Consider the following 13327-nt stretch of genomic DNA (forward strand, 5'->3'; position numbering starts at 1 on the left):
AGAGCAGATAAAGGTCTCCTTTGTACCTGCGTGTGATGCCAACGTCCAGCCCTCGGTGTCAGAATATTTCCTTTGATATGATCACCACGCAGCTCACAGCTGTTGTTTGTGATAGTTTGTATGAAATAATCAAAAGCCTTCGGTCCTGCAAAGGTTTGTGTGGATGCCAAGCAGCCTGGATCACAGAGGCTCTCAGGATCAAAGATGGATCATTAGATTCAGTTATGATGAAGAGGATGTTTCCTGGATGTTTTCCAGCTTCTGCCTTCAGGATGACAGCGTCCCGGCTTGAGCCACGCACCTGAAGTTCAAGCGCTACATGTTTCACTGTGTCGCTTTGCAACACGAATGCATGTTTCACTCAGCAGACTGGAGATCTGCTCATAGACGGCTGCCTCGTCTCACCTTTCCCTGAAGATCCCAGCCTGGGTGTCCACATTTCCATTCTGTGCTCACGTCAAGTCTGTCACCTAGTGAACATCTTAAGCCATCACTCACTGACTCTGTAGCAGAGATCCCTCAGCAGCTCTCAGGTCTCCTGCACTCGCTGTGGTCCTCAGGCATCTGGACGATGGAGAGACTCTATGTCTTAGCTGGCTTGGGACCAGCTCAGTGTCTTCCATCTCTAAGAGTGTGATTACAATGGTACAACTACAGCCTCTCACCTGTGAGAGTCCTTGTGTGGTCCATCAAATTCCTTTTGCGCTGAAAGCCTTCATGTTCAACAGACCTCTGGTTACAGACGTTCCTGTGGTATACCAAAACACTTTTCGAGTGTTTCACAAGGATGTGGCCTCTCACCAGTGAGAGTTCTCAAGTGGCGTTTCCAGGTCTTTTTCAACCTGAAGCTTTTCCCACATGTTTTGAAGGATTTAAACAAGTTTCTTTCTTTGGGCCTGACGCTTGATGGATTTTTGGCAAACATCAGACTCTCTACCTGTGGCAGCATTGCAGGGACTCTCTGACACAGTCCAGCTCTCCACATCATCCTGACGTCTGTCTCGCTTCTTCCTCTTCTTTGGCACTGAGGTCACAGTTTCACTTAACCCTGACTCTTCACACTTGCTGGATTCTTCATCTGTGCTTTCACTTTGAGGAGAGTCATCACAGAGGAGCTGCTCCCCGTCTCCTCCTGGTTCACTGTGCTCTCCTTCCTCAGCAGCAGTCACCATAAAGGTACCAGGCTCCTCCTTCAGTCCCAGCTGCTCTCCCTCCTGACTGCTGCACAGTTCCTCCTCTTCCTCTTTAATCTGTGGAGCTTCTGGTTCCTCCTGCTCCACACTGGAGCTCCTCTCCTGGTTCCAGAGCTGCTGCTCAGGGAGAACCTCCTCCTCCTCCTCACAGACCTCCTGCTGTGGGACGTCTGGAGCGACAGAAGAAAGAAGTTACTGATGCAACCGCAGAAACATTAACAGGACTTTACAGCATGACTGCATCACTCATGAATGTGGACAGGCACCTGAGTTCACCTGTTTTGTGGTTTAAAAGCCACAAAGACGCTGTGTTTAGAGAAAATGGGTCTCAATTGTTCCCATACTGCTGACACATACGGGATCACTGAGGGTTTTTTCTTCTCCAGCTTTGACAAAAGTCCAGCTGGGATAACCACATTTACTCAGGGTCAGCTTTTCATCCATTTCATTAATAGTAATAAAAATCACACAGCAGTAATACGTCGAAGATCCTGAAGTTTGATCTGATTTCCACCAATGAAGACTCTGAGCACGCCACAAACACATTTAATGAACAGCGTGTGTAATTCCTCATTTATTTTAGACCCACATCAAACAATAAAATAAAGCCGTGTGTTAGTATTCATTCACGTCAGACTCTTTGGTGTTGAGTATATGAATGATCAGTAGTAGAATGGATATGATTCATTATGGATAAAAACCTGAACGAGGCCTTTTCTTTCCATTTTCTCTCCTTTATTATTTGTAACACGCTGTTTATGTATTTATGGCTCAGTTTGGTACATTTAAATAGGTTTTAGGAAGAAAGAAGGACGTTTATTCCAAGCGGAACAAAGTATTTGAACATCCTCCTCCTGCCGGAACTTCAGAGCGGGACATCCGGCGGAAGTAAACATTTTTAAAAGCGGCAGTTTGGTTGTTCCAGCGTGAACTTTTGGAGGCTTTGTGCTGTGTGTGAGCTGAGTGTGTGAGCTGAGTGTGTGAGCTGAGTGTGTGAGCTGCGGCAGCAACGATGCCTTCAGTTCAGTATCTGAGAGAGTTCATCAACGAGCGACTAACTGCTGCTGCTGAACAAATATTCTTGGAGTTTGAAAAAACGATCGTCCAGTACGAGGAAGAGATCGACCGTCAGCGCAGACTGCTGGATATCACCTGGAAACCCCAAATCAAGCTGCACAGGACAGGTGAGTGTCCCTCTGAGGGAGGATCCTGATCACAGCTCTGCGGGACGTTTCTGATTGTGAGGACTTTTTGGAGATGTGAGCTAACAAAGAGCAAACAGAGGACAGGACTGCGCTGCGCTGCATTCAAACAGCAGGCGCTGAAATCAGCCTGGATTTGAGCTTTTCTCTGACCTGGATCCATCACTCAATCCTGTGAATCGTTTGAAAAACTTTTTGTTTGGCGGTGAAACGTGTGTTTGATGGTGCGTTCAGGTGCACCTTCTAAACTCAGTAATCTAGCCTGAAAAGGTTTTTCCTTGGTTTCCTTTCTTCTTCTGCAGAGCTGTAAAGAGTTCAGTGTTAACGTCATAACAATACGTCTTTTTTATTTCTCCATCAGTGACGTCAGAGTGGTCGCCCGGGCCCTTTGTGATGATGTCACATAAAAGCTAAAGTGGTACACAGCACGTGCACGGTTCCTGTGGTCACATTTACACACGTGTGAGAACAACAAAGTCCACCATGTTGTTGTTCAGAGTCACGGACGCGACTGAAAGAAGTGACACAGAGTTTAATGTGCAGCTCGGCACAGTGACACCTAATATTGAATTTATGAACTGTAGTGGCAGTGCGGTGCTGCTGCTGTGCTGAGGGGGCTTTACCTTCCAGATGTTCGTCTGAATAAATGCAGATCTGAGATCAGTGACTTACAGCTGACTGGACGGCTTTACTCTCACACACGAGCGACGCAGTCATGCTGTAAAGTCCTGTTAATGTTTCTGTGGTTGTGACTTCTTTCTTCTGTCCTTCAGACGTCCCACAGCAGCAGGTCTGTGAGGAGGAGGAGGAGGAGGAGGAGGTTCTCCCTGAGCAGCAGCTCTGGAACCAGGAGAGGAGCTCCAGTGTGGAGCAGGAGGAACCAGAAGCTCCACAGATTAAAGAGGAACAGGAGGAACTGTGCAGCAGTCAGCAGGGAGAGCAGCTGGGACTGAAGGAGGAGCCTGAAGTTCATAATGATCCTGTGCAGTACGAGGAAGAGATGGAGCGTCAGCGCAGACTGCTGGATATCACCTGGAAACCCCAAATCAAGCTGCACAGGACAGGTGAGTGTCCCTCTGAGGGAGGATCCTGATCACAGCTCTGTGGTACGTTTACTTTGAGGCTGCAGGGATGTTTCTGGAGGACAGAAGGTGGATGTGTCTCTGTTTAAACAAACATTCAGCTTTAAACTCACCCGAGGACGCTGCTGTGAGGCAGGGTTGGGGTTTTCCTCTCACACTTCAATTCAATTCAGTTTTATTTCCACAGCGCCAAATCACAACAACAGTCGCCTCAAGGTGTTTTATATTGTAATGTAGACGCTACAATAACACATACAGAGGAAAAACCCAACAATCATATGACCCCCTATGAGCAAGCACTTTGGTGACAGTGGGAAGGAAAAACTCCCTTTTAACAGGAAGAAACCTCCGGCAGAACCAGGCTCAGGGAGGGGCGGGGCCATCTGCTGTGATTGGTTGGGGTGAGAGAAGGAAGACAGGATAAAGACATGCTGTGGAAGAGAGACAGAGATTAGTAACAGATATGATTCAATGCAGAGAGGTCTGTTAACACATAGTGAGTGAGAAAGGTGACTGGAAAGGAAAAACTCAATGCATCATGGGAATCCCCCGGCAGCCTACGTCTTGAATCTTGAAATCTAATAATGAATTACAGTCGTCCAGCCTGGAAGTAATAAATGCATGAACTAGTTTTTCAGCGTCACTCTGAGACAGGATATTTCTAACTTTAGAGATGTTGCACAAATGGAAGAAAGCAGTCTTACATATTTGTTTAATATGTGTGTGAAAGACTCACAAAGACTCTCATACACCCCCTATATACAGGGAGTGCAGAATTATTAGGCAAGTTGTATTTCTGAGGAATAATGTTATTATTGAACAACAACCATGTTCTCAATGAACCCAAAAAACTCATTAATATCAAAGCTGAATGTTTTTGGAAGTAGTTCTTAGTTTGTTTTTAGTTTTAGCTATTTTAGGGGGATATCTGTGTGTGCAGGTGACTATTACTGTGCATAATTATTAGGCAACTTAACAAAAAACAAATATATACCCATTTCAATTATTTATTTTTACCAGTGACACCAATATAACATCTCCACATTCACAAATATACATTTCTGACATTCAAAAACAAATCAGCGACCAATATAGCCACCTTTCTTTGCAAGGACACTCAAAAGCCTGCCATCCATGGATTCTGTCAGTGTTTTGATCTGTTCACCATCAACATTGCGTGCAGCAGCAACCACAGCCTCCCAGACACTGTTCAGAGAGGTGTACTGTTTTCCCTCCTTGTAAATCTCACATTTGATGATGGACCACAGGTTCTCAATGGGGTTCAGATCAGGTGAACAAGGAGGCCATGTCATTAGTTTTTCTTCTTTTATACCCTTTCTTGCAGCCACGCTGTGGAGTACTTGGACGCGTGTGATGGAGCATTGTCCTGCATGAAAATCATGTTTTTCTTGAAGGATGCAGACTTCTTCCTGCACCACTGCTTGAAGAAGGTGTCTTCCAGAAACTGGCAGTAGGACTGGGAGTTGAGCTTGACTCCATCCTCAACCCGAAAAGGCCCCACAAGCTCATCTTTGATGATACCAGCCCAAACCAGTACTCCACCTCCACCTTGCTGGCGTCTGAGTGGGACTGGAGCTCTCTGCCCTTTACCAATCCAGCCACGGGCCCATCCATCTGGCCCATCAAGACTCACTCTCATTTCATCAGTCCATAAAACCTTAGAAAAACCAGTCTTGAGATATTTCTTGGCCCAGTCTTGACGTTTCAGCTTGTGTGTCTTGTTCAGTGGTGGTCGTCTTTCAGCCTTTCTTACCTTGGCCATGTCTCTGAGTATTGCACACCTTGTGCTTTTGGGCACTCCAGTGATGTTGCAGCTCTGAAATATGGCCAAACTGGTGGCAAGTGGCATCTTGGCAGCTGCACGCTTGACTTTTCTCAGTTCATGGGCAGTTATTTTGCACCTTGGTTTTTCCACACGCTTCTTGCGACCCTGTTGACTATTTTGAATGAAACGCTTGATTGTTCGATGATCACGCTTCAGAAGCTTTGCAATTTTGAGACTGCTGCATCCCTCTGCAAGATATCTCACTATTTTTGACTTTTCTGAGCCTGTCAAGTCCTTCTTTTGACCCATTTTGCCAAAGGAAAGGACGTTGCCTAATAATTATGCACACCTGATATAGGGTGTTGATGTCATTAGACCACACCCCTTCTCATTACAGAGATGCACATCACCTAATATGCTTAATTGGTAGTAGGCTTTCGAGCCTATACAGCTTGGAATATTGATCGATCGATCTCTAACAAAAGAACCAAGGAAGCTAGGCCTGTTCCGTGAGCGTGTCCTTGAATTGAAGCGTGGGTGTGCGATGTAGCCCGACTTTCACTCGGTGTGGCCAATTTATACATGAAGGAAGTGGAAAACAGGGCTCTGTTATCGTACCCTGGAAAACCACCAAGTCGTTGGTTCAGGTATGTGAATGAACCTCGGGCTGCCACGATTAGTCGACTATCAAAATCGTTGACCATTAATTTAATTTTCGACGCGTCGTTTGAAGCTTTGTAAAATCCTGAAAGACGCAGGAATAAGTAGCAGGATTTAAGAGTGTAATAACGGACTGAAACAGAAGATGGCAGCACTGCATGTACAAGGATGCCAGCTGCCGTTAAACCCCGAAGAAGAAGAAGCTGTGTCCGGTATTGTAGCTGTGTCCAAATTTAAGGGCCGAATCCTTCGGAGGCTGCAATTGTAGACCGATTACGCTACGACGCGACGAAGACTTCTCCTAATGCGGCCGACAAAGGCGTCCTTCCCCAGATTTGACAGATGGGGCAGGTGTATCCTTCGTGGCCCAACCAATCCCAGATTTCATAGCGTGGCCCCAGTGTTAATATTACTCTTATTATTCTTTCTGGGTCACAAAATAAACGTTTAACATATTTTCATGGAGAATGTAGCTGTGTAAACCTCAAATATCTGCTCAGTTTATCAAGACACCGCATATTTTCAAAAGCGCTCCGACGTTTTCGGAGACGTCTGTTACCCACTAGCTCGATAGCTAGCCGGGGGCTAGGCTCACTAGAGCCGTGAGAACACCGGACTCCCCGCAAATCGTTTTCAAACCCACCACCATCTTTCGCTACTCAGGTTAAACAGGATATATGAGTCACTGAGATAACTTAAAAATGTTATTGTTTGGCTTTTTTCAGTATTTTATTTGTTCCTGAGTAAATCGGTTTGGCTGAGATTAAAGTTAAAGTTTTCACTAGAGATGGACCGATCCGATATTACGTATCGGTATCGGTTAGATACTGACCTAAATTACTGGATCGGATATCGGAGAGAAATAAAAAAATGTAATCGATCCATTAAATATCACAAAAGCACCTCACAAAACTTGCGACACGGCGTAACTCGGCTCATAATCTTAGGACATCGGAGCAGTGTGCATCACGTGATAGAGCGGCTGTGGCGTGCGAGACCTGTCGCCGGTCTGTTTGAACATTTGTAGCCTCGCTACCAAACCAGCATTTCATCTCTGACAGAGTGATCCCAGAGAGAAGTAAAGCAAGTGTGTAAGTCCATCTCTGAATGTTTGTAAAGCATTCCAGCCTTAAGCTTAACAACCGATATATGGTGCCTCTTCTTGCTGCTACTTCAATCATGAAACTGATCAATGATCAGCTGATCGTCTCTCTTGTTTGTTTTTGGCCCACTTTGCACCAGAAAGAGGAAACCAGCGGCTGAACAACAGCAGCACGTTTAAGCTTGATCAGCTGTTGTTAGAATTTATTTAATATTAAACCCGATTCTTTGATCCCCATGACAGAACAGAGAAGACCCGACTCAGAGTGGTCAAAACATTTATAATTCTTTATCCAATCATCTTCCCTGCACAGCCCAAAGCCAGCTGCAGAATCTCTAACATTACAGGCTAAACATGTCTCATATAGGTGTTATTTTGGTACTTTACACGTCACACACAGTTTCAACACAAACAAATCCTTATATGTTAGTAGTTCCTCTTTTTCTGTCTAGTTTCCTGTATTTATTAATATGCTTGTACAGCTGCACACTAACTTCCTGTTTTTCAGTCTGGCTGAACACTTAGTTTGTGAGTCAAAAGTGGCCTTGCTTTACAAGCCTTCATTATTAAAGTAAATAAAACAATATAATTAGAAAATAAGCACTAAGAATATATGTTTATTCCATAACACTTTGCACACCAGGATCTTTTTCTACAGCTGACGCTGGTAACTGTGCAGGGGCGGATCTAGCAAAGTTTAGCCAGGGGGGCCGATAGGGCATGAACAGGGAAAAGGGGGCACAAAGACATACTTTTCTTTCTTATTCTCATTTAAAAGGTCGAGCTTTTAATAAATAATTATCTGAATCTTACAACCAAAGTTTTAATTTGATGTAAAATGTATAGAAGTCCATTACTGTATATAGTGACTGTTAAGTCTAATATACCCTAGTAAGCTATAGTACTTTTTCCTTTGGGAACCATCTGTGCAGTCTGCAGCTCTGTAGAAGAAAGATGTTGAATCTATTTAATTATTCTTGAAAAATTTATTTCTGTGCATTTTTTTTTTCTTTTGCTGGGAGTTTGCAACCCTGTTAGTTAGGTTGCTTAATATTTCTGCTAAGTACTCTTTAAAACACCAGAGTAGGGAGGATGGAGCAGGTTTAAGTTTATTTGATTGATCAGTTTTGCTGAACTATGAAATATTTTGGCTGCAGTGCATTTTTTGCATACAAGTGTAACAGAATAGCTTCAGTGTTGTTTAGTTTGTTTGTGTTAAACTTGAGTATGAACTTATGCAAAATGCAGCAAGATATTAAAAAAAACTGTTTTATTGCTTAAATACACTATGTCAGTATCAGGCATAAAAGTGGTATCGTGCCATCTCTACTTTTCACACAGCTGAATAAACGTCAAGCAGAAAACTGATTAAACAGAAGTGTGAGAAGTGCTCGAGAATTTACTCCGGTGTCCTGTTATATTTTAGATAGCAAGGAGCAGACGGCTGAGTTTACTAAACTGCACCGAGACAATCTGCAAATGTTATTAAAAGGTTAATAGAGTATCATCTTGTCTTTATTTTTAGTTAGCACATATCTTAAACACTTCAAGCTGTAAGCTAATGATAGTTATATAAGAGGAGACACATGCTGGTGGATGCATGATCTGATTAGTCGACTAATCGCAAAAATAATCGGTGACTAGCCAACTATCAGAATAATCGTTTGTGCCAGACGAAGGTGACACCTTTGTGAAAATCAAATCTCAGGACGTACCACAATTCACGGATCACATTAACTCGCTGGACCGACACATCAGATTCACCAGGGAGGATATGAAAAGTGGCAGGTTAGCCTTCTTGGACTGTGAGATTTCCATCAGTAATGGGGGACATCTAAAAGCTGACCCTGAGTAAATGTGGTTATCCCAGCTGGACTTTTGTCAAAGCTGGAGAAGAAAAAACCCTCAGTGATCCCGTATGTGTCAGCAGTATGGGAACAATTGAGACCCATTTTCTCTAAACACAGCGTCTTTGTGGCTTTTAAACCACAAAACAGGTGAACTCAGGTGCCTGTCCACATTCATGAGTGATGCAGTCATGCTGTAAAGTCCTGTTAATGTTTCTGCAGTTGCATCAGTAACTTCTTTCTTCTGTCGCTCCAGACGTCCCACAGCAGGAGGTCTGTGAGGAGGAGGAGGAGGAGGTTCTCCCTGAGCAGCAGCTCTGGAACCAGGAGAGGAGCTCCAGTGTGGAGCAGGAGGAACCAGAAGCTCCACAGATTAAAGAGGAAGAGGAGGAACTGTGCAGCAGTCAGGAGGGAGAGCAGCTGGGACTGAAGGAGGAGCCTGGTACCTTTATGGTGACTGCTGCTGAGGAAGGAGAGCACAGTGAACCAGGAGGAGACGGGGAGCAGCTCCTCTGTGATGACTCTCCTCAAAGTGAAAGCACAGATGAAGAATCCAGCAAGTGTGAAGAGTCAGGGTTAAGTGAAACTGTGACCTCAGTGCCAAAGAAGAGGAAGAAGCGAGACAGACGTCAGGATGATGTGGAGAGCTGGACTGTGTCAGAGAGTCCCTGCAATGCTGCCACAGGTAGAGAGTCTGATGTTTGCCAAAAATCCATCAAGCGTCAGGCCCAAAGAAAGAAACCCAACACTGATGTGAAACCCTATCCTTGTGATACATGTGGGAAAAGTTTTAGAGCTAGAAGTACGTGGAAACGTCACCTTGTAACCCACACAGGTGAGAGGCCATATCCCTGTGATACATGTGGGAAAAGTTTCAGACGAAGCAGTAATTTGTATGATCACATGAGAACTCACACAGGTGAGAGGCCATATCCCTGTGATACATGTGGGAAAAGTTTCAGTCGAAGCAGTACTTTGTATATCCACATGAGAACCCACACAGGTGAGAAGCCATATCACTGTGATACATGTGGGAAAAGCTTCAGTCAAAGCAGTAATTTGTATATTCACAAGAAAACTCACACAGGTGAAAAACTGTTTGCTTGTGACACATGTGGCAAAAGCTTCACTGATAGAAGTACCTGGAAATACCACCTTATCACTCACACAGGTGAGAGGCCATATCCCTGTGATACATGTGGGAAAAGTTTTACTCGAAGCAGTCATTTGTATATTCACATGAGAACCCACACAGGTGAAAGGCCATATCCCTGTGATACATGTGGGAAACGTTTCAGTTCAAGCAGTCGTTTGTATATTCACAGGAGAATCCACACAGGTGAAAAGCTGTTTACGTGTGAAACATGTGGGAAAAGTTTCAGTCGAAGCAGTACTTTGTATATTCACAAGAAAACTCACACAGGTGAGAGGCCGTATACCTGTGATACATGTGGGAAAAGTTTCAGTCGAAGCAGTCATTTGTATATTCACAAGAAAACTCACACAGGGGAGAGGCCGTATACTTGTGATACATGTGGGAAAAGTTTCAGTCGAAGCAGTACTTTGTATATTCACAAGAAAACTCACACAGGTGAGAGGCCGTATACCTGTGATACATGTGGGAAAAGCTTCAGTCAAAAAAGTAGCTTGATGTGTCACAAGAAAACTCACACAGCTGAGAAGCCAGAGGCTCATAAAACATTTCAGTGTGAGTAGGAATTTGATAGACTGCATGAGAACTCTCACAGGTTGTTTTCCAGAAATATCTGTCTTTTATGCTGTATTCCTGTTTGTGGTCACTGTTTTATTTGAGACTCAGAATCCCTCTGGCCTTTTCTGCCTGCTTTAGTCTGTAATGGTCTCTTTAGAGCACGTTGTTTCTTCTCATGCGTTCATTTATTTTTTGATTTCATCCACTTGTTTTGGGGTTTCTTTTCAGCCTTTAGAGGCGATAGTTAAACTTGTTTTTTTTGCAGCAATATGTTAACATCCAGGCATCCATGAAAACCGAATTTATTAAATTTAACAAAGTTAGCCGGGAGTTAGCTCGCTAGCTTCCATCTAAGCATGATATAGCATGTTCTGACTGAGAGATTTCTGAATAAATTCAAACGTACAGCTCTGCTATCACTTCCAACATAAATGAAGACAGTAAACTAAACAGCAGTGACGTTTGTAGGGTTACTGAAGTTGGGCTAGCTGGTATATAATGATGCGCTACGTGATCGCTAGCGACACAGCTATGTTAGCATAACATAAACACAGTGAAGCTGGAGGATGAACGCCAACTTTTTCCACTCCATAAAAGTTAACGTGAAGGTTCCTCATGGTTGGAGACAAATGCAATCGCATGGCAGGATGCTGTAAACGGACCAAACTTCAGTCAGGAGAACAACTGAGATAATCCATCCACAATACGAGGTTAGTCATTAATATACTGCAACAACATGGGAATAGAGCAGCTGTGATAGAATACAGCATTGATGAATCAATGGTACAGAAGTGGAGGAAGCAAGAAGAATGAGCTAAGTAAAGTTTGACTCATCTGACTGTTTTGTTTCGCTTAAAGTGCCTTATAATCCAAAAAATACGGTATGTATAACACATAAAGGTGAACTGAAACTGGAGTCTGTTCCAAAGATGATTAAAACGCTGTACTGTTGTGCATATCCTGGCAGAATTCATGATTTCTTAACCATTTTTCAGACAAGTTTTTCTTTCACTCATGGTTAGTGGTTGGCTGAAGACGTTTATTGTCAAACAACTGTGTTTACTCTTTAAATCACGATCACTACACAAATTACCCAAATGATCCTGATCAAAAGTTTACATACCTGGTGAGTGGGCCTGATGACATACACAGAACTTGACACAAAAGGGTTAGAATGGCTATGAAAGGTAACTGTAGAAAGGACCGTGACCCGATACACTGTTCCCCTGGTTCGGCACATACGTCCACCAGCTGTCTGGCGCTCTCCCGTCTCTGGTCTCCAACCACAATATAAAACTTCATTAGCTTGATCATGTCCACCTGTGTTGTGTCCTGTAATGACTGTACCATATTGCACCACTAGTGGGTGGTGTCGTGAAATAAGAGTAAAGTGGAGTTGGTAAAATTTTAGAATATAGTTAAGATGGCTAACTGATAACTTGATGAGTCTCCCTGTGATGTAAAGTCTGTGCTGAAATCATTAAAGAGCACTATTCCTTGATGAGGACTGGTTCATTACCGGCCGCTGCTACATTTTGGCAGCGAGTAACCCTGCGTGGTTTTTCTGCTTAGTTTTTTGCTGAGTCATCGTGGCTGCAAACGTCCATCCACCGCCGATGTTTTTGCCTTGCCCTGGAGATCCTGCTTTGCCCTTCAACATGTGGATGCGTATGTTCAACAATTATTTGCTTGTGATCAATGCAACAGGGAATGCTTGGCCTGAAGCACGAAGAGCTACTTTACTTCACTGCTTGGGAACAGAGGGACAAAGGATTTTCTACTCACTGCCAAATACAGGTGATACTTTCGCCTCTGCTGTTACTGAACAACACTTTTCAGCCAAGGTGAATGTTGTTGCTGATATCTGTGAACTGAGTTGCTTCTAAATGTGAGTTTGATGACAGGACAGAAGAAATGATCCGTGATCAGCTACATGTGTCTAGCCCCAGCATAAGAGAGACTCTTGCTTGAACCTCATTTGACGCTAACAACGGCCACAAAAAACAAAACCTTTGTACTGTTCAGTTTGTACTGCTGCTCATTCCTGTGCAATATCCCCTCTGCCCCCCCTCACATTCCTATTTAAGATTTTCTTTATTCAATCACTAGTGTGTACATATATTTATATATACACATACATACATATATTTAGTCAGTTAACTGAAAATCTTTTTTCTTTTACTACATCTTATTAATATTTTGCTCTTTACTATTTTTCCATTTATTTTTTATTATTTTATTTTCTTCTACTGTACCATTCTGCTGAGTGACTGTCTTCTGCTCGTTAAAAAATACATTTCATTGCGATGATGACCCTGTGCTAACTTGCATATGACAAATAAAACTGAAACTGAGCTGCTGATTACAGTTCAATAAACCGAGATAACTTCAATAGATTGGTGGCTGTTTTATTCACATCCTGACCGCATGAGGCCACGGTGATAACAACCTCCACCTTCCTTTGAACCTCCTCATTAACAGCAGGTTTCCAACCTTATAAACAGTGTTTGCTCTTTGAACTGTGTCTTTATTTCACATTTCATATACAAGGCTCAGTACTACAGGCGCAAAAAATCTGTGTGCCATGGGTTCCCCAGTTTCACCCATTGTGGCTAATTTGGACATTCAGGAAGTAGCACTGGAGTACTGAAGTGCTCAGCAGCGGTGCTAGTTTCAGTCATTATGCAAATGTTCAGTTTTGTTGGAAGGTTGGGGAAACCTGCAGTCAGCTGAGGCTGAAGAAG

The 13327-nt window shown here is 43.4% G+C and overlaps 1 protein-coding gene across 2 annotated transcripts; it reads left to right on the plus strand.

The window, feature by feature from the left end:
• The first annotated feature begins 1897 nt into the window (after positions 1-1897).
• Positions 1898-12940, plus strand: LOC146647336 (uncharacterized). 2 transcript variants are annotated; one of them, XM_085388861.1, is made up of 4 exons: positions 1898-2147; positions 2184-2377; positions 3169-3459; positions 9129-12940. In XM_085388861.1, the coding sequence occupies exons 2-4, from the start codon at positions 2206-2208 to the stop codon at positions 10586-10588; spliced, it is 1923 nt and encodes a 640-aa protein (XP_085244987.1). In that variant the 5' UTR covers positions 1898-2147; positions 2184-2205; the 3' UTR covers positions 10589-12940. The 2 variants fall into 2 exon arrangements, with proteins under 2 accessions (XP_085244987.1, XP_085244986.1); XM_085388860.1 differs by having other exon boundaries at positions 1899-2377.
• Positions 12941-13327: the final 387 nt, after the last annotated feature.

This window comes from Rhamphochromis longiceps, linkage group LG18 (genome assembly GCF_057381845.1).
Source record: "Rhamphochromis longiceps isolate RC_006_pf linkage group LG18, R_longiceps_female_GT1.1, whole genome shotgun sequence".
NCBI classification, from domain to species: Eukaryota; Metazoa; Chordata; class Actinopteri; order Cichliformes; family Cichlidae; genus Rhamphochromis; species Rhamphochromis longiceps.